The sequence below is a fragment of the Corvus brachyrhynchos genome, unplaced genomic scaffold (genome assembly GCF_000691975.1).
Source record: "Corvus brachyrhynchos isolate BGI_N302 unplaced genomic scaffold, ASM69197v1 scaffold53, whole genome shotgun sequence".
Taxonomy (NCBI): domain Eukaryota; kingdom Metazoa; phylum Chordata; class Aves; order Passeriformes; family Corvidae; genus Corvus; species Corvus brachyrhynchos.
This window is the reverse complement of record NW_008237681.1, coordinates 5,881,169-5,903,070: the sequence shown is the minus strand read 5'-3', so window position 1 is coordinate 5,903,070 and position 21,902 is coordinate 5,881,169. Positions and strand designations below refer to the sequence as shown.

The following is a 21,902-nucleotide window of genomic DNA, read 5'->3' as shown; positions in this document are numbered from 1 at the left end:
ATTCCATGTAAACCCCTTTTAGAAATGGATTAAGTTATGTTCTATTTAATAAAACTTTTAACTGTTCAGGAACTTCTGATGGAATACTAGCAGTGATCAACAAAATTAAGAATTGTAATTTCAAGTGGATTGATCTATCAAATCCTCTTGCTGTTATATAGTGTTAAGGGAAAAGCGATTAAAGGAAATGTCTGAGACCTGATTCTGGATTTTAAAGGCACATCAGTGTATATAAATTTCCTTTGTGAATAATCTTATATTAAAGATATTCTAATAGTAATACAATTTTAAAACTAGCTTTATATGAAAGAAGAAATTAGTAAATAATCATGCATCTCTCCTATTCCACTTGGTACATAAATTTGCTCTTTTAAAAGATAATAAAAAAAGGAATGATAAGGACTCATAAACGTTTCAAATTACAGGCTGCATGTAAAATGAACTTTACCTGTAGTTAACCTACTGAAGGCTAGAATTCTGTCATATGAAGAATACCTTATTTTAAGATACTTTTCAAGGAAGAACTGAGTTGAGGAAGTGATGAAAACAGAATTTTGTGTAGCTACGTTAAACTCTTAAATGTGCATGCTGCAGTATGCACATATAACGATATAATTGAAAACAGGCTCTACAGTGGGGTTCCTTTGAACATGAGATATTAAAAAGTATTTTATGTGTTTAATTCTGTCAGTTTGAAAGATGTGCTATCAACTAAATTTGTCATTATCTCTCAAAATGCTATCGAAAAGATATTTTAGGCACATGAGGGAAGATTAGTTTTTCTTAACTTTGCTAACAGATTATATCATGTGCACCATTTAAACTCTGTGTAACTAAGTTTTTACAGCTAATAAAAGCAAATAAACCACTCAATTATACTAAGTATCAATTTATGTCAGGGAATGTGAGATTTGTTTAATTTCCATTTTACTGAAATGTTATGTTATAAATGGTAATGGCTTTATGACCATTATATCCTCATAATATCCTCAGAAGCCAGATTATAGAGGGCAAAGTTGGTTAGTTTGGTTTTTCTAATATAAGATGGAAGAAGAGGAAAAAAGAAAAAGTGCAACAGTGATTTTAATATTTTCTCTAAATCTGTATAGGAATAGCCTTTTTTGTTTCTTTTGTTCCTATATTACCATGACAAAAGCTGATGTCATAGCTCATTCCTTGTTGCATATTAATCACTGATAAAAGTATAATATGGGTGATTGAACTGGATGTGATGTTGCATGTCTAAGTTACTTAACAGTATGAGGAATAGTCTCTGGATATAGAGTTGGAAGTCCAAATGCAAGAGTTATAGTAGTAGCGCATATTAGTCCTGTCCTGCCTGTCATTAATGAATATATACAATCCCTGGGTCCTCGTTAACCTCTCTGTAAAATGGTTGTTCATAATGGCTTAACCATGGTACTTATCTCAAGCAAAGTCTGTTTGAATGGACTTCCCAATGTCTGTCTCTTGAGCTGTGTAATTATTGTGTCATTGTACATCAGCTGATACAAGAAGTTTCTGTTTCCTGGACTTTTACTTAAAGTACACTCTTAAGTGACTGGGTAGGTGCAATTTAGTGTTCACATAATTTTGCATGAATATGCTCTGCTTTGGTATTTGTCTCATAAAGGGACAGCAAAATATTTCACATTTGATTCCTGTTTGTGTTAAGGTTGGCTTTATGCCTTTCTAGGAGACATGTTCACAAATGAGTCTTACCGTGCCAGCAAGATGGAAAGTGGTTTGGAGTAAAATGAAAATCTGTACCAGATGCCCTGCATGGGTGCGACATGAGAGAAAGGAGCACTGAGCACATTTGTAACTTAAATATACCATAGTTTTGTTTTTATTTCCTGCAGGAACACAAACTCCAGACTGCCATAGATCACCAGTTCCCAATCGGTACCAAAATCCTAAATTCAGTACAGTGCTGACAATACTCCCATCATGGAATGTCAGTGGCTACTTGGAGTCACGTAGTTCCAATGCTGTAAATTTTCTTCAAGTTTAAGCTTGGCTATGTGGCTTTCTGTTCTACCATACTGGATATAAAATAAAACAGTAAGAAATCTTAGGGAAAGGTACAGAATCAGTATTTAAGTTAAAGTACCTTAAAAAATTTACTGAAGTGACTCTATGATAGGAACACATCAATAGTGGAGTGCTGGGTTTGTGAATCACACCAAATGGGAGCCAGCAAATCCACAGTACATCTGGACTGTAGTTCAGGTATGTTTAAAGTTACAAATGTGCTGAATTCCTCCTTCGACTTCACTTTGCTTAATTGGGACATTCAGCATCTAATATTTTGTTTCTCTTGGTGGCATTTAAAAAGTGTCTTAGAATTTTTCAAAATATATAAAAATATTTAACCAGCATGTTTTAGAACCTGTTTATTTCCATAGTTAGTTTTAGCCATGATAGAGAGATGTACTTGTTCTACATAGATGTTTTTTTCTGTGGCATATACTGAATTACTTGAATTTTCAAGATTTTTGTAAAAGTATGTGTAATACTGGTTGCTTTTGAAAACTGCCAGTTCTTCAGGGAAAAGCTGTGGTAATTGTAGCTCAGCATTGTAGCTCAGCATTGTAGCTCAAGTATAACAGTAAAGTCTTTTATCCGGAAAGAAGAAGACTTTAAATTTCATATTTAACTGTAAAGGAAACTCTTTCTTTCCTTTTTGCAGAATGCAGTAGTTTCATTCAAAGAATTATGTGGCCTCTCCCCTGTAGCGAATCTTATGCAGTGCATTTTGGCAGTGTCTATGCACTTGGTTGGACCTGATAATACACCCTTGGTAGTAATGAATCTCAGTGATCAGTATCCAACTATGGAGCTCCAAGGGATTGTTCCAGAGGTCTTGAAAAAGATTGTAACAGCATATGAAATGGTGAGTAGTTCTTTGTAGTTGTCTTGTATTGTCTTTTTAAACACTTTAAAATTATATATGTAATATACAATACCATGCCTGTTTTGAAAGTCATTTTAACCTGTGACTTCCTGGTTCGTGCTTCATTACTTGTGCTTGAAAGTTATTCCCATGAATGTACAGCAATTAGTAGTGTTTTCATACAGAGTAAAATGTAGAGGTTATTAATATACTGCATGCAAACGCGTGTTTGTACACTTCAGAAGGTAAAGTGGTTATAATCAAGAGGATTTAACAGGAAGAAGAGGATGTATTAATTTACTTGTTTTTCAGTAGTTTGAAACTTACTGTATATCTATAAACCTCTTGCTACTTTACATTTTGTGGACCTTAGTTTATTTAGGCTTTGACTCAGAATACAAAAATGCCAGGCACTGCTTTTAGGTAGTATAGTTTTATAAGCACCTTGGCGTGTAAAATTCTACACGAGCTCTTTTATTTTCCTTTTTTCTATCTTTCTTACAGATGTCATTTGATTAGGCATTTTTACACATGTAAGCAACTGCAATGTTAACTTCAGACATTATGTTTCAGTAAATACATAAATTGTGTCTTTAGAGACTGGAAATAAAATGTTGCAAGAAAGAAGGAAGGAAGAACTAATACACCAATAAAACTGATTTACATCCGCTTTGCATTAATTTGAAATGTGGAAAAAAGATCCAGATAAGTGTGATTTGAAATGTCTTCCTTACTTCCACTGAAGTAATGTCAGAGTGTAATTGATTATTTATTCATTTATTTGGTGTTTTTCTTTCATGTGATGATAATTTTGCATTAATTTTGTGTGCTAAAATGAGAAACCTTGCATGGCAGCATCAAGTCACTTGCCATTTAAAGAAAAAAATGGAGAAAAATAAACCAGTAGCCCAGTTTCATATGTATCTTGTAAACTGCTTTCTAAAGAAAAAGTAGCTTTGGAATTATGCTATACCAAAGTGAAAAAAGCACTCATTGATAATTGGCAATTTAGGCAGAGTGTGTGTAGTTCAGTGGTGCCGTAAATACGACAGAATCTGGTTGGAATGATAGCACAGCTACAAGAAGATAGTGTGTATCCTTTTAGTGGTGGCTTATAGGATATCACTATAATTTGGATGCAAACAAGCTTGATTGTTGGGGTTACAGCTGTAATTCATAAAGAAGTTTTGTTTCCTTGATGAAAATGCCTCTACCTGCAGTTTGTTCTGATGTGGTGATGCTGCGTATTAGTTATTAAGCTATTCTAGGTACTTAAAATCTTAGTTTTAAGTCTGGAATAAATTTTTTGTTTGAATATCACTTAGACAAAGGAAGATGACTCATGACTCCAGAAATCTTTACAATCTAAATTTGGTTTGCTCTTTGTCTCTCACATATGTTTTTTTCCCCACACACATCTTATACTCTATACATGATTTGAATATTTCTGTACTTGAGAAATCTGTACTTTACTTTCACGTGTAAAAGTAATACAACTTTTTTTTAGTGGCAAAAAGCATTTTTCCATCTTCTCATCCCTAAAATACAACTACTGAATTTCAAACAAAGAGTATGATAGTGCTTCTAGCTCCAAATGATATTGAAGATAAGTAAATTTAAGGTTATTTTAATCAAATAAAAGTTATAAGTTAGAATAACGAGATGCATTTCAATTTATGACATTTGGGTTTTGTCAATACTCTGTTCAGTTTCACAAAAGATTTTAGACAACTAAAATCTGTAGGGTGTGCTGGAAAATGAAGTCAGCCATGGGAGACATATTCCCATACTCTTATTTCTGAAAGCACATTGTGAAACAATGTGGGAGACATCTGTGTCATCCTTTCCTCAGGGAGAGGAGAAGAGATGTGACAGTGTTTAGTTCCTATCTTGGTATTTGCTATAGTGGCCGATGTTTGGAGTCTGACAGTTTTATAGATGGTGGGAGGGGTTGTATGATTTTGGTGTGTATTAATATAATGAGCCCTCAAAAGCACAAATCTTACCTTGTTAGTTTTGACATGGGGATATTTTTGTCATGATTAATTAATACATGGGTGTAAAATTCTGCTTAATAATGAGAGCTCTTTATTGTGAATTGAGAAAGGGTAGATGCACTGTCAAAGTAATGATTACCTACTTGTCTTACTTTCTGCTGGTTTAGGCCTCCATATAGGTCAGAATTATGTAACTGTGTACTTCCAGTGTGTCAAGTACTGTATGAAATCGTGTGGATAACAAAGATAGAGTTAAATGTTTATGAAACAAACTTTGGTTGGTATCATAAACGCACAGGTAGGCTGTTGTTACCTTGTGTGTCCTCTCAATGTGGCATATGTAATGGCATTCTCAAAGTGTGATTGTTTCAGGTTCATGATATTTTTATCTAATGAAGGGATTCTTATTTGTCAGAAATACTCTCTTTTCTATAAAATTATAATAAACATAGAAAGTAGTATTCAAGATTTTAATTATTCCGATTTTGTTTACATTGGGAGTGCTTGAAGGACTCATTGTTGCTCTGTAAAGTGAGAAAGGATGCAAGACCTTAGCAGCAAGGCAGTCAGTCCACATTGAAATAATTACAAATAAGTGCAATACTGCAGGGGTACATGGAAAAAAAAGAGTATCTTCAGTGTAGCATAGGTACATATATTTTTTAAAGAAACAGTGAGGTAAATAATAATAAAAAATATATCAGTAGATACTTGGGATTTTTGCCTTTTAAAAATAGCACATAATGCTTTCTTAACTTGTCTGCATTCAGTGCTGTTAATGGAGGAGCTGTTAGGTGACCAAGGCTAGTACTATTCTTGTGTTAAAAAGCTCTCCTATCCATGTAATAGGAACTGGACAGGACAATGAAAACCAAATACAGCTAGGAATTTTTGAGAAAGGCAAAATTTTAAGGTGTGTATTTTTCTTTAGCTTCTCCATGCTCCTGAGTATTTTTCACCCTACCATCTTTTCACTGTTTAACAATGTTTTATTTTTCCCTCTTGTTCATGAACTTCAGCCTCCTTTATGTGATACTTCAGCATGCACTCTGTTGGTGTCATCACACCCATCACTGATCAGTGCTGCAGACTGAAGCTTGGAGTTAAGGCAAGTGCCTCTTCCACACCATTGCATGTTTTTTTTAATGTCTTATAACCTTTAAGATAAACAGTAAGTAAACCTAAAAAAGTTATACTATGGCAGGAGAAAAAAAAAATTATCTCCCCCTAAGTCTGCAGCATTATTCAGTGATGAGTATAGTAGCACTGCAAAGATATGCTAGAGATCATACAAATAAAGCCAGACACTGTTGAGACTCTCTCTGTTTGCCCTTAGTAGAGGATGAAGTGTCCCATCTGCTGAAGATAAGCAAGCAATGAATGCAAGCAGGCATTTGCTTCTAAGAGAAAAACTAACACAGAACAGGCAGATAACTATACCTGTGTGAAAAAGAAGTAAGTCTGCTACAGTAATTAGAGTTAGATGTTATTAAATCCTAATTAGGTGATGCTGCTAGCTCTTTTTTTTTTTTTTTCTTTTCAGTTTCTGGGGGTGGGTAGTTTTAAATTTTTTTAAAATTTTGAGCTTATTTTGTAATTCAGAATGTCTACAGAATGCAGTATAGGTCTGTATTTGATTTAATGAAATCAAACAAAATGAATAGATTTTGTATATACACCCTAGGGATGGACTCCATCCCATTGGAAAGCAGATCTGTTTTGAGTTACACTTAGCTGATAAAATCTGTATTAGCTACCTGTTGTTCATGTAGGTCCTTGGTTATGGTTACTGTACAAATACAGTAAGAAGGATTACAGTCATCATGCTGTGGTTATAGATTTGTATCTTGAGGGAACAAGTAGAGCAAGACATTTCTATTTCTACTCAGCCTACTAATGTGTCAGAGTTATTCAGCTGAGAAGTCTTCGTTCGCTGAAATTACTCTTTGAGGTTGCAAACTTCTGGGCAACCAAAAAATACTGGATCCAGTGCTGGTAATTCTCTCCTAAAACTGAGTATGTTGCTTCAGTTCTTGCATAGGCCTAAATATTCAGTTCCTGATTGTGTCAGAGGAGGCTGAGTTCAATGTCACCAATTTCCTGTAGTAGAACTCAATCTTTGGATATCACATGATTTTAAATCACATTATAACATCTGCCCACCACTTGCATTGTGCAGTAGAAGAAAATTCAGATTTTTTCCATATGGTCCCTTTCCTAAGGAATATGTGACTGGCATAGACCATGATAGCGGTGTTCTGAACCCAGCTGGTTCAGAATGTTGTTCTTGAGCCCATGACTTTGAAGTCGAGCTCCTTGGGTGTTCCATGTTACAATTTAGCTCTTAGCGTTATCTGGTGTTGCAGTGGGGATCCTGCAACACGCATATATCAAACCAGGAGTCCCGTGGAAAGGAAATATATATGGACAGACAGATTCTTGATAGCTGTTTCAGAGATGTTTATTTCTCCAGCCGCATGGCCGGGGCTGTGCTCAGGAACTGTTCCAGTCACGGGACCAAGGGTCCTTCTGCCCGCACAGGGAACACAAACCAACCAATGGGAACGAGGCTGAGCAGGGGCAGGGAAACCCCGTGTCTGTGCCCTCAGGGCCCCTCTCCCAGGGCTACACGGCAGGGGAGGGACCCCAACACCTCACCCGTTTTATTTTAATAAAAGGAGAATGAAAACTCTGAGAGCCAAGAGTCTTCCCACGGTTCCTCCATAGTTAAGATATGGAATAGCAAAGCAAAACCAAGAAGAGGAATCCAAAGTTTCCAGGGTTTACTCACACAAATCAGTCGCTTAGGGATCGGGGATCGTTCTGCTCACAAATCTCCACCATTTGTTGCAGTGGGGATCCTGCAACACGCATATATCAAACCAGGAGTCCCGTGGAAAGGAAATATATATGGACAGACAGATTCTTGATAGCTGTTTCAGAGATGTTTATTTCTCCAGCCGCATGGCCGGGGCTGTGCTCAGGAACTGTTCCAGTCACGGGACCAAGGGTCCTTCTGCCCGCACAGGGAACACAAACCAACCAATGGGAACGAGGCTGAGCAGGGGCAGGGAAACCCCGTGTCTGTGCCCTCAGGGCCCCTCTCCCAGGGCTACACGGCAGGGGAGGGACCCCAATTATCTGGCTTATGAAAAAGAGAACGTAGGACTTTGCACAGAAGATTGAAAAGCTATTATTCCTTGCTTTTATACTTGAGAGCATGACTGTATAAAACAAAACAAAAAGATAAAAGAGGTAGTCAAAAGAACAGACATCACAGACGCTCTACAGATACTACTGGGGAATTTGAAGTTAATATGTACCACTTATCAAAAAACAGTTGAGGAGAACAAAATGGAGGAGATCCTCATGAAAAGAAGCGTCGTCCAAAAAGCTGAAGTCATGTGCAAATGGGGAAGACAGGATCGATATTTAACCCTGCCATGGTTAAATAAGAAATAAAAGAAAACTGACAGTGAAGAATTTCAAGAATGATCTGCACAGACTTAAAAATACCAGTAACCTCTTCTCTGAAAATACCAGAAACAGGAAGTCTGTCAAAGATTGTGTAAGATCACTAGTTGATCAATGTATAAAAGAAAACCCCATCTAAAGAGGTAAAGCCACAAAACTTAATTAGTTTTTTGCATCCATATACCTGTAGAGATTAAGGTTTCACATGAAACGCTTCTTTATGAAAGACTAATTGGAGAATTAATCTCTAACTGAAATGCTGACAGAAGATATTACAAAGAAAAGGCAAAAGACTGGGAAAATAATATACCAGAAAGAGGAGATACTCATTTAAAAGTTCTGAAAGATCTCAAGAGTTGATGTATCAAAACTGCTAATTGTTGTGTGTATTCTCTCACTTAAAACTGACTATCAAAGTTGTTAGTGTGGTGCCAGTGTTTTAAGAGATTTCCATGGAAGATGATGAAATTACAGATCAGACAGGCTGACATCTGTACTGTGAAAATGGGTAGAAACTGTTTTGAAGAAGAAAATAAAGGAAACATCGAGAAATGTGTCATGTTGGGGAAGAGTCAATACAACTTTTATAAAATGAAGGGCTCATTAATCCCTTGGAGTTGTTTGATGTCAAAAAACATGTAGACACAGCAGATCAGTCTGGTTAGATTTTCCAAAGCATTTGACAAAGTTTCCTTTCAAATGCTCATATTGAAATGAAGTTACCATTAAATTTTTAGACTTTTAAAATTTTTAGATCTTTTATGGTAGCTAAAGTGAATGTTGAGCTTAACCTGGTGCTCCAGCAGGAAAAGAACTGTTAAAGACCGTTGCTTGTGTTGATTTTTGCATTAAGGGTGTGTTTTTCCAGTAAGCAGATTAGAGATAGTAGGTATAGCTCCTGCAACTTTGATCTAGCTAAAGTAGCTAAGTACTCTGGAAGCTGTGTGAATTAATGCTGCCCCCAGATTTGCAAAGATCATTGAGATGTGAGGTATGTAGCTGCTTAGACTTTCAACAGCTTTCTCAGTCTTAGCGGTAGATTGTTATAACGTGTGTTAAAACAGTAAATTTCAGAGTTGGCCATACAAATGCAGTATTTAAATTGCGATAACACACAGTGTCTCTCTGTTTCCATTATTGCCTCTGGCTTTCTACAGTATTGCTTAGTTTCATTGTCACTCTCTGCAGAATAGAACTGTTTTATTTAAGTAATAAATGGATATAGTTCAGTGGTGAAGAGATCTAAGGGAAAACATCTATCATTCATTGCAAGTTAATATTGCAAATAGCCCAGGTAATGGTTTTTGCCATGTTTAATAAATTATAACAATTGTAGATCCAGGTTTTTGAGATGAATTGAAATAGTTACTGATTGTGTAGCTGTTAGTCTGTCACAAAAACTGAAAACAAAGCATTCATGGAAAATATAGTGAATAGCTTGGACATTTTCTTCAGAAAGAGTTGTGCTGCTTATTATTGGTTTTTATTTTCCTGTTTTATAACAGCATGAAGGTTGTAATTATGCTTCCAAAAACAGAGCTGCAGATGATAACCTTAGCTTATGCTAGGCTTTTTCAGTCCACAAAGCAAGCGTCTAATTTTGGATACTCAAGACTCTGATGCCAAATGTTGTAAAGTATGAGCTGTTTTGCATTGATTGAAAAGCTCTGATAATGACAATTTAATGCTTCTGTGAAGTCAAGATTTCTGCATTTCTTGATGAGATCATGAACGGTGAAGCTTTTTGTATCCTCTCACTTGTCCCATTATGTCTAATGGCTGACTCACAGTATTCATAAGAGCATAAAATAATATGGCTACTTAGGACAAGGAGTTCATGTAGCTTTCTGTCCTGTTTTAATGTAGTCCAATGAAATGTTTATGGAAGAGCATAAAAATAGGTTAGATGCATAGCAGCTTCTCATATGTATTCCATATTTCCAATAGTAGTTCTCTTTCCCAATAAATTTTAAATTTTCTGTTTGTCTTTTTGATTCCATCTGTGTGAAAAAAATTGTGATTATTAGAACTGCTACTGACAGTTCTTGTTTCAGAAATAATGCTACCTATTAATTTTTTCACACAGATGATAGATTTTTGCTTCCTATACAGGTAGAGGATATTTTCATTTGATATATGTGTCCTTACTTATTGTCCACTTATCACATAGCTTTTCATTCTATCAGCTTTAGTTTTAAAATTATGAAAATCATTTTGCTACAACAACTAGATTATCAAGAAAGTGAAGAGAAGTGACTGTTGGATTTAAAAATGTTTATTGTCTTTGGGTGCATAGTTTGGAAGAGAGCTGCTGATTATTATATTTACTCTGTCTTCAACCTAGTCTTTCTCATATACTTGGCTCATGAGGAATTAAGAACGAATAGAAGACTTTTTAATGGAGGACTTGTGGACCATTTGTTCCTTTGGTAGATTTTCTTAAACTAGGGGAAAATTAATTCATTTTGGGACACTGCAGAATTAAGAACAGATTATGTCCTATTTTTTCTCAGGCCTACAAGAATTAGTTTTGGTAAGTGGATTTCATATCTTTTGATCCTGCAATGTATTATGGCATAATCTTGGCTTTCTTCTTTCTGAAGACAAAAAACCCTTTTCCATGTACGTGTTTTCTAGAATATAAAACATTTCAAAAAGAGATGAGAGAGGAAAGGTTGGCTGAAAAAGCTAAAGCAGGAGTCTGTTCCTATGTTTTTTCCATTTAAATGGATAAACTGCCAGTGTCAGGTACAGCATTACATTTTTATCATAATATGTCAGTGAATTCAGTAAACATAATGGAAATTTCATCTGCATTTTTTTTTGAATAGGACAGTGGTTTAAAGTCTGAAAAGAAACATAATACTTGATTATATCATAACATATGTTACACTCGAAGGAGGTGATCCTTTCCTTCTATGCAGCTCCGGTGAGGCCACACTTGCAGTGCTGTGTCTGGTCCTGGGTTCCCCAGCTCAAGGGAGGCATGGACATGCTGAAAAGTCAGACAAAGGGCCACAAAGGTGAGGGAGCATCTCTCCTACACAGAAAGGCTGAGGGAGCTGGGACAGTTGAGTCTGGAGAAAAGAAGGCTGAGGGGGACCTCATCAGTGTATCCAAATGCCTGAGGAGAGGGTGCAGAGAGGCCAGAGATGGGCTATTTTCATGGGTGCCCAGTGATAGGAGAAAAGGCATGAAATGAGAAACAGGAGGCTCTGTCAGAACATCAGGTGACACTTTTTGACTGTGCGGGTGACTGGACATGGGAACAGGTTGCCCAGAGAGGTTGTGCAGTCTCCAGCCTTGGAGATACTCAAAAGCCATCTGGACATGGCCCTGGGCAGCCAGCTGTGGTAAGGGGCCCTGCATGAGCAAGGGGTTTTGGACCACATGACCTCCTGAAGTCCCTTCTAACCTCAGTGACTCTGTTTCTGTGCTAAACTTATCTTCTTGTATAGTTGAAGAAATATTTTCTAATTTAGACAATACATTTGCTAAAAACCTCACTGCTTTGAAGGAAATTTGGTTTGATGTGAAGAGTCCTTTGTGTGTAGAGAAGGAGCAATTAGCAGCTTTATTTTCTTACCTTGGTGCTGTGGACTGTATTTGGGTATGAGGAAGATCAGCTTTTGTTTATAGAGCTTTGAACTTTCTGTGCAAAACCGCGCTTGATTTTTATCTATGATGAAGTTATTATTGATTGTTGTCTTGAGCCAGAAAACTCAGTTCTTTTGACTGGTAAGATCAACTTTACTAAAATCTTTTCTTACATAGAGATATTTAGGTTGGAAGGCACCTCTGGAGATCATCTAATCCCAAATTATGCTGCTCAAAGCAGCATCAGACAGAGCAGGTTGCCCAGGACTGTGTCCAGTTGGCTGTTGAACATCACCAAGGGTGGAGACTCCACAATCTCTCTGGGAAACCTCTTCCAGTGTTTGACTACCCAAGATTCCCCCTGAGCCTTCTCTTCTCCAGGCTGACCAGTCCCAGCCCTCTCAGCCTCTCCTCATGTAAAAGATGCTCCAGTTCCTTAAATCTCTGTGATTTTTTGCTGGACAGTAGTCCATATATTGTACTGTAAAACCCCAAACTGGGATGAATGCTTCAGCTGCGGTCTCACAAGAAGGAGATTGGAAAAACTCAGCATGGCTTTACAAAAGGGAAATCAGGCTTAGCTGACCTGTAGCCTTCTACAATGAGGTGACAGCCTTGGCAGAGCAGAGGAAAGCAGTGAATGGTTTTTTCTTGGTAAAAGTCAATTTCTGTTGTTTATGGTGGTCCTGTTAGAAGCTGGATGTTTCAGAATTCTTTCAGTGTGGTGTCCATACTGTTAGAACAATTCATTTGAGTTGTGAGGTTTAATATGAGTTTGCAATCTGATTTTACAGTAATTTCCTTTCTTATTTGCTATAACACCATTCTTCTCCAGTGGAAAATAAAAGGCAGCACATATAGCTTAAAACAACTCCTTATGCAGCTACAGAGCAAGCTGACCATGGCAGTTGTCACTGAAAGGACTAAGAGCAGTTCTTCTGCTTGTTCCAGTGTCACAACAAAGATGCCTTCTGGTGCATTGACGCTGAATACTGGACTGCTTGGATACAATTTATACATATACTCAATTACAGCTGACCATGTTTTGTTTGAGTTACCGGTACCTTTAATGGTTCTTGAGGGCAAAGGGATAAGGTGTGCCTACCAGAGTTCCTTTCCTTACTGTTACTGCTTGGGGCAATGGTAGCAACTTCTGATCCTTGCTGTGTAACATATCTTTTGAAGTGGTGCAGATGCTATTAGCAGTTTAGGGTGCCACGTGTTTGGTTTCCTATTTTTGTGAAGTGCTGTTTGCTATTGGTGCTGCTTGTACCATCCTGGGCTTAATAAAATGTCTGGAAAAATGCAAATTACATTATTATTACTGCTGTTAAGAGCTTCAGTTTGACTTCTGAATACTAAAGATACAAACATTTATAAGAAATGGTGTAGTTTTTGGTTTCAGAAATATACGTCATATGCAGAGGTTTGGATGAAAGTAGAATGTGAGCACCATTTTAATGAAGATTTGATTTATACCTACTGTAAGTATGGTTCCAGTTTTGCTGTTGGAATGTAGGTCTAACAGTATTGGCAACACATTCACAGATTTCAAAATCTAAATGTGTGGTGTGCTTTTCTTGCTAAAAATAATGTTCATCCTTGGTGTTGCAATTCTGTCAGTGAAGGTGTTTTCTCTCACTGAGTTTCATCAGCCAGACACAGTTTATCATAAGCTGGTTTTTCCATTTGAAAATGCAGCTGATGTCTCCTTGTGTGCTACCAAACAGTTCCACATGCAGAGGATTGAATAAATCCTGGGGTTTTGGAAAGAATTCTTTCCCAAGATCTGTGTTAAATGTGATGTTTAAAATACTTAGAGCTGAGTTCAGTTACGTATTTTCCCCAACATGGGGGCATAAACAGAATGTTTTATGCTCTGCCAGAAGACCTGTCTGAGCCTAGTAGAAATAGATCTTCACTTGTTCAAAATCAGCTGAAATTAAATTAATGGTCTCAAATACATGCATGTGTAAATACATGTGAGCACTTGCATTGATCTACATGGTGTTAGTTCATAGCACTTAACTGTTTAATAAAACAACAGATCAGACAACACACTTTGAAACATAAGAAAGTTATCCTGAAGGGTAGTCTAGATGTATATATTTAATTTTCCATAACTGTCTTAATGATAGAGTTCTGTTTTGCTGAGAGTGAGAATATTTATTTTTTTCAGTATATGAGTTTTTCATTTGATTTGTGAGGACAGTGTCACATAAGTGATGAACTGTTAACAATGCTGTTCCATCAGTTTGAAGCAGTAATTGGGATTTCTAACAATCATCATTGGCTTTTTAAGGTAGGAACAATATATAATAATACAGATCTCCAGTCCTCATTGAGAATTCTGGACTAATCATTTAGTGTTTATTTCTGAACCCCCTTAATAATAATTTAATTTTTAAAATATCTTTCTTGACATTTGTCCATTTGTTAGAATAACTAGGTAAAATGCTTGCATGATTTAACCAACAGAATTTGAAGATTATGACAAATAGATCAAAATGTCAGCATGGCCTCTTCAAAAATGTGATGACTTCAAGGCACATAGAGCATACTGTTCTGCATTTCCCATTTTCCACTGACCAGCAAAAAAGTAGGACAGTCCAGTATGTAATGAGTACCTGAGAAGTTCTCTGGTCATGCTAAGATTGGGGTCTGGTGGTGGGGTGGGAATTGAAGGAGAGTTGAAGCAATTCCAGCATTGTATAAGTTCTGTATTTAAAATACATTTTTGGATATTTTGAGTCTTTGCCTCCAGAGAAAAAGCAATATAGGTTAGAAATGTGAATCAGTATTGTAAAAGGCTTGCTAGAGAATATAGCTTACTAAACTATATGTAACGTGTTCTTTTCTTAGAATATGCATGGCTAATTTGCAATAGATTTTTAATGATCAGCTGGTAACTGGTTCTTTGTTCCCCATTACATTTGTTTCCATTTCTCTTTCCAGATTTGTCACTGATAATATTCTAGAAGTTGGATGTGGTTAGAAAATACCTGCTTATTGATTGACTTGTTCAATATAGACTAGTTTAAGCAGATTCTACCTGGTCTTTCTCCTCAATTTCCACCACGAATTTGCCTTGAGATTTCCATGTCTTATTCTGCTGCAGACATAGTGTTTCACACTGAAGCTCATGCTTACTCATCATTTTCTATTTCACTTTTATATCAATCATATATATACATACCAGTATCATTTGGATTAGGCTAATTTTCTGTTTAAATATAACCATTTATACATAGTTGTTCCATATGCTGCGTCTACCAAAAGTCTTTCAGTTTCTGTGAATGTCTGCATGAGTGTTGTCATGAGGTTATAATTTTGGCTTGAACACTAGAAAGAATTCATATGTTCAAACACTCCATAAGAGTAATTCAACAAGTAGCTGAATACGTACTAAAAGGTGACTGTGTGATGAAGAGCAATGTAAGAATAAAATTATAATGAACTAATACTATTACTTTATTAATCAAGCACAGCTAGAAGGTGACACCTACTCATGCACACAGCATACTGCTCCATTATTTTCTCGGGGAAGGACATTTGAAAATTGGGGTGTTCCATAGTTCTGATTGAATGGTAGTGGCAGTCAACCCCTGAATTATTGCTAGCTCCAGCCAGTTTTGCTCTGCAATGCTGTTAATCTTAAATACAGCTTTGTATGTATTTTAGAGACCAAAGGTAATGAAAGTAACTGTTACTGGTCTTGATAATATAAAACTGGATATTAGAATAAATTCTGCCACATGAAATGCATTGCCATTTTTCTTCAGAAGTCGCAAAGAGGGCATTCCTTTTGATCTGGGGGTATTTAGCAGCTTTCCATACTGGAACTGTGAAATATGAAATTGGCATGTTATTATAAATTTTTCAGTGTTAGCCTGGCCATGATGAAAGAACACTAATACAGTGATTAGTTTCTTTTCCTTTCATCTGCAGATCTAGTAAAACTTTCTTGCTTTGTCAATACAGAAAGTAAACAAAAAAGCAGTAATGTAAGCATTTTTATTCATCTCAGAATTCTCTTGTTTCTGAAAATCAGTGCAGTGTCTCAGAGTGAGTTTTCTAATCAGCTGAGACTTGTTCTCCACTGCTTCTAAATTATTTGATGTTCATGCAGGGCATATGAAGGAAGCAGAACAGATAGGTAAGTTCTGTGTCTATAATAGGACCTAACTGAGATGATTTAGAAATTATTATACACATGGGGTCAGGAAAACAGAGTAGGGCAGTTATAATATTTCTTAAAATTCCTTCAAAACAAATACCTTGAACAGGCAGCACAGCTGTTCTCTTTTTTTTATGAGCTCCAGTCAAAAGGGTGCTCAGGTGTAAGGACTCACATTGATAGAGAATCCCTCTCTAGTCCTTATTATTGTGTATTAGCATCCCAAAAAAGCTCAAGAGTTGTATGTGCTCAGCATTTCATTTTTCAAGGTGATTTTCAATGTAGAAAAACCTGCTTTACCATTTCCTTTCAGCTAGTTAGCAAAAGAGCATCAGCTATTGGAAATATACTTGTGAGAGACATCAGCTGTGTTTTGGTTCTCTCCATTTAAGGTCATTGCAGAAACAAATGTGTTACATGACATACATACTGAAACAGGTAAATCCTTGCCTGTCAAGCAAATTTACAGTGATCTTATTTCAATTTCTGAATTCTGTTTTAGAGACTGAATAGTAATGAAACACTGTGAAATGGGGCTTTCTTCTTGATTGACTAGGAATAGTCAGTTTGCAGTGCTCCCTTTGTGGGTGAAATAAAGTATTCTCTTACTTAAATTGTCTTCAATTTGTTACACTTAAATAGTAATCAGCATAGTTCTATTTATAGGTAGTTTTTGCTTGAGCGAACATTGATATTTATGTTCAAAGAACAATCCAGTTAAAAATGGGTAAACTAAAGTTGCAGCTTAGCAACCTGATCAAGTTATTTTTACTTCATATATTATAATTTACTTTTATTTGAAACAACCCCAACAACTGACATAATATAAATCAGGCTAAGTAGATACTTTAAACAGAGATTAATCAGGATGTGAGGATTAAATTAAATTATCTAGTATGATGACCTCCACATACTCTAAAGTTGCTTATTCACATGCTGTTTATGTGTAGCATGAACTAAAAATTTCAGGGTTTGCATCATTGTCTTTATTGGTTCAAATCGAAATAATAAAAATAGAACTAGAATTTTTTAAATGCTTTGTCATTTGTTTAAACCAGATTTTTGTGCAGCTGGCAGTTATAGAAGCCTGTAGAGTAGTTTGTCTATGCAGGTATTTTTCCTCCTCACTTGCTTGCACACTTGTCACAATCAAAAATCTGAGACTTGCTTGCCTGCTTCTCAAAATTGATTTATGCCTTCCTTAGAGCAATGTTCAGAAAAACAACCTCAATGTCATTCAGCTGGAGAAGGTTCTTTCTAATACATGTGAGGAAGCCATGCCTCTTACAGTAATTTTTCTTTGAGGAAGAGTGTTAGAGGGGTTTGGGTTTTTTTCCCTGTAACATGGAATGTTCTTCCTCATAAAAGAAAATTGTGGTCTCCTAATAAAAAGCAAGCTCCACATGAACACCCACATAAGTAACATGTCAAAATCTAGTCATTGTTTTAGTGGAGAGAAAATTGTCTGCTTGAGTGGATACCAGAGACATCAGTGGGTAAAGTGTGAAACAAAGTTGTTACTTCTTAAAACATACCCTAGGCTGAAAAACCTGCACGGTTCCATCTTACTAACTGTGCATTCAGCTGGCATTCCCTGAAAGGCTTTTTGTTTAGAAAGATCAGCTAAAGGAATAATTTATTTTTCTTATCCTCCACTACCAGCCTATTGCTTTCCTCCATAGAGCATTGTCTCATATGTATGTGCAGGTCAAGCCATAAAAGGGAAGATGTAGAGGAAAAAATCTGGAAAAGCAATGGAATGATGCCTAGGAAAAAGGAAGCACTGGGTAATGAGTGGTCATCATCCTGAATGTTGGAATGAATGAGGAAGAGGAAAAATTGCATCCGTGTTATCTCACCCAAGCCACCAAAAGTGAATTACCTGGTTGTATCACTTCCAGTTGCTTTGCTAGGCAGTGAACTATGGAGTAGACATTTTGCTTCAGTATTCACAGATCCCAGCCCAAAATCATTGTATTTTTTATGTCTTTATGCTACATTAGGGCACTTCTCTGCCTTGTTATGACCAGGAAAATGAGTGTATTCATTATGTTAATAATAAATATTAGTTTATTGATTTAGGTTCAATTTTAAGCATCTTTTACAGATTAAAAATTTTAAGTAAAAATTTAATTCTACTGATATTTCTGTATATTTTAATTTATTTTCTCTACAGATGATTCACACCATCAAGACTCTAGTTGAAAATACAGATAGCTTATATGAGAAGATAGTACAGTGTCAGAAAGCAGGTAAGTGTAAGTTGCTTTTGAAAAATATTATACAGAACTTATTGCATTTTTTTTATTTTCCAAAACTTTTAATCAATATTCAACTGTAGCAAAAAATAACCCAAAACCCAAACAACAACAAAAAACCTCATACAAAAAAAAGAGATGACTGTAATTTAGGCACATCCAGTAAGAGTGGAAAGACATTTCAAATCATAGAAATCAAAGATTCATAGAATTACATCTTGAATTTGGAAATTGCAAGTATTTTATTTATGGAGAGTAGCTTGTCAGTATAGTCACAAATGAAAACATAAGATTACAGGAGGCAAAGAGAATGATCCTCCTTCATGCTGAAATGTTTTAACCATTTACTCGTAGCTCCTCTTTCTCTGTGAGAGAACTTTTTTTCTTTTGTTGTGGTAGCCCAATGTCTTCAAGAGCCTTGGTGAAGCTTGAATTGTCAGAAGAACATTGCCTTCTGATAATTACGTGACAGTAGTTCAGATATTTCATTCCCATGTTTCTCTAGACCTGTTGGGTGGTTCTGTGTTGGTCCCACAGGTTCTCTGAAAGTTTTCCTGGGTCTGATACACATTTTAAATAGATGGTATAACTACTTCTTAATCTCTTCACAAACTGACCCTTTTTTATGTGTTATTTTGTAACAGTTTTCTCATTTGGACGCAACTGAGTTTTGAAGGTGTCCTTCATGTTTTGATAGCATGTCTGACCTTGATGTTTAATCATGCTTGTTTTCTTTTGATCTTTTAACTGTTTTATAAATAATGTTACAAATTTGCTCAAAGTGGTGCATCGCATTTTGCATCAGAAACAGGAATGCTGCCAAAGAGTCAGCCAAAGCATTTACAACCATGTTTTGCATGACTCAATTGGGATAAAAGCTTTTTATATACAAATAAATTTTTATCTACCTGATATTCAGCATCCTGCAGCTCCTGTCATCTTCCATGATTTTCTTCCATTCTTTGATTCACTTCTCTGCTCTCCTTCAAATTCCAGTGTCTTAGTTTTGGTCTCTCCCTCCCACCATTCTCCCCCATCCCCCCAAAAAAAAGCTCTTACACCCTCAGCCTTCATTTACAAATTCTCCCCTATTAACAGTAGCTTCCAGCTCAGATCAGCAGCAGGGAAGGCTTACCCACTCTGAATTTCTAGATCTCCCCTTGATTTACAGCACACACTTCAGATTCTGTGAACTTTAGTTAAGCCGCAGAACTGTCAAAATGCCTGAAAATTTTAAGTTGTCCTATTTACTTCAAGCTGTCAAACATAAATAATCGTAAATACCATGAGTGACAGAATATTATTTCACATATCTTATTGATAGATGTAGAGATTTATCCAAAATACTGTGATGGTTTTGGCTGGGATAGTTATTTTTCTTCCTAGTAGCTGGTATGGGACTGTGTTACAGAGTTGTGCTTAAAAACAGGGCTGATAATGCAGAGATGTTTTTGTTACTGCTGAGCAGTGCTCACACAGAATGAAGTCCTTGTTTTGCTGTGCTTGTGGGCACGGCTTTTGCTTTACCCATTAAGCTGTCTTTTTCTCAACCCACGAGTTTTCTCACTTTTGTTCTTCCGGTTCTCTCCCCCATCCCACCCAGGAGGAGTAAGCAAATGTGCAGTACTTGGTTGCTGGCTGGGGTTAAACCACAACAAGAGCAAACACAAAATATATTGTGCTGTTGTAAGGATGTTGTCTGGTAGATGTGTGTTCTTGTTTCTTAAATAATTTCCCATTTATGTGGTGATAGTGTGCCTTTTTTTTTTTTTTTAGTATCACCAGTGTCTTAAGCAGCTTAGATCCTTGGTTAGAGGTAAGGCAAAAGCTAGTTGCCCAAATTCTTGTATTTTTTAGAATAGTTGCTCTTCAGAAAAAATTGCTTTGTACTAGCTTATATGGATTCCTGTAAGCTTCCATATGTCTGACTTTCTTGAGTCTCACCACCTTATTTTACGTGGGGAACAGTTGGGTCCAGGAATCCTTTGTTTAAGAATGCTGAAGACTTAAAGCCCATGCTAAAGAGCGGAGATTTTGATCTCCTTCAAATGAGAACCCTCCAGCGTGGTGATATAAGCCTAAGTATGGATTATGTAATAGATCCTGCTATTTAGGGCAGCTGTAGCCCTGCAGGGTCAAGGCATTTTTTAAGATGAATGAGCTGAACTGAATTACCTTTTAATATCAATGGAGTTTGAAGATTATCTGAGGACTGATTGATCTCATGATCTCAGTAGATGCTACTTTCTTTAATTACGAGTAAAAGATTATACGTTGTCCTATGCAGTTTCTTGATAAGGAGAAAGCAAAAGCGTGCCTTTGTCTGAGCTTTTTTGTTCTGTGGCTCAAAGAGTGAAAAAGCTGCTAAAATAACAAGTACACAAGCTGCCAATAAGCAGTAAATTTTTGTTCTCATAACCAGGCTTATAAGAGAATTTTTTTAAATAGGCAAAGTGGATTCACTCTGTTAAACTGTTTTCTCTCTTAAGTTTAATAATAAGACTTTTGGCCTCCTATAAAATTCAGACCTAATTTGAAAATAAATGCGGTATTATTTCTTAGGTTGATGGCCTATTGGGTAAGCAAAGATACAATTACTGAGATGGCTATTTTCAGAATTCAGGTTCTTTGCTATTAATATTCTCTGAGAGCATTTAACTGTGAACATCTCTCCTCATTTTGCTTCTTTAGAATTAAACCATATTAAAAACCTCTCTGTTTTCTTCATATCAGCATATTAATTCAGGTCAACACATTCAGTTCTTAGCTAAGTAGTTACTGAAAGCATTTTAGATACTTGAATATTGAAAAGATATGGGAACGTGATATTGCTTTGCTTCCCACTGTACTTTTCTTCTTTTCAGAATTAAGAAAAAAATCCATATAACTTCAAGATGACTGCAGTGCCATTTATTTTATTGCTATTAAGCCAGTTACAGATGCTGCAAGAAAATAGAATCTAGGTGCTAAAGGGAATTTGAAGATAATCTGGTCAATTCCCTTAATCTCTTAGAGACCTCAAATGTTCCGTTATCTTCGCTAGAGAAAAGAATTTGAATGTCCAGATCACCTTACCCCACTTATAGCCTCCTTTGTACCCAAATCACATCATTCCTGTACTCCTCTTTTGAATCTTCCATTACATTTTTTGCTTTATAATTCAAATACTGCTTGAGCTCATCCCTGGTTAGAAGGGAGAATCACAACTTAGGAATTCATTTTGGCATTCAGCAGTGGAAACTCAGAAGAATGTTCCAAATATTCATTAAATTATGGGGAGCAATAACTACCAAACACAGCTTGCCGGTGACAAAGAATTACTGAACTTAATCAAATGTAGGTATGACTGGAGGGTTTTTGGGCAACTTGGTCTAGTGGAAGGTATTCCTGCCCGTGGCAGAGGGCTTGGATCTAGATGATCTTTAAGGTTGCTTGGAACCCCAAACCATTCTAAGATTTGATAACCTTGTGAAATATAACATCAGTAAGGGTTAATTAATGAG

The 21,902-nt window shown here is 36.3% G+C and overlaps 1 protein-coding gene across 1 annotated transcript in view; it reads left to right on the top strand.

The window, feature by feature from the left end:
• Window positions 1–21,902, top strand: part of PLCL2 (phospholipase C like 2) — a 100,849-nt gene that overhangs the window by 58,430 nt on the left and 20,517 nt on the right. The window contains exons 3-4 of the mRNA XM_017732141.1: window positions 2,693–2,896; window positions 18,318–18,393. Coding sequence (XP_017587630.1) covers window positions 2,693–2,896; window positions 18,318–18,393 — 280 coding nt within the window. The remainder of the gene's footprint in view (window positions 1–2,692; window positions 2,897–18,317; window positions 18,394–21,902) is intronic.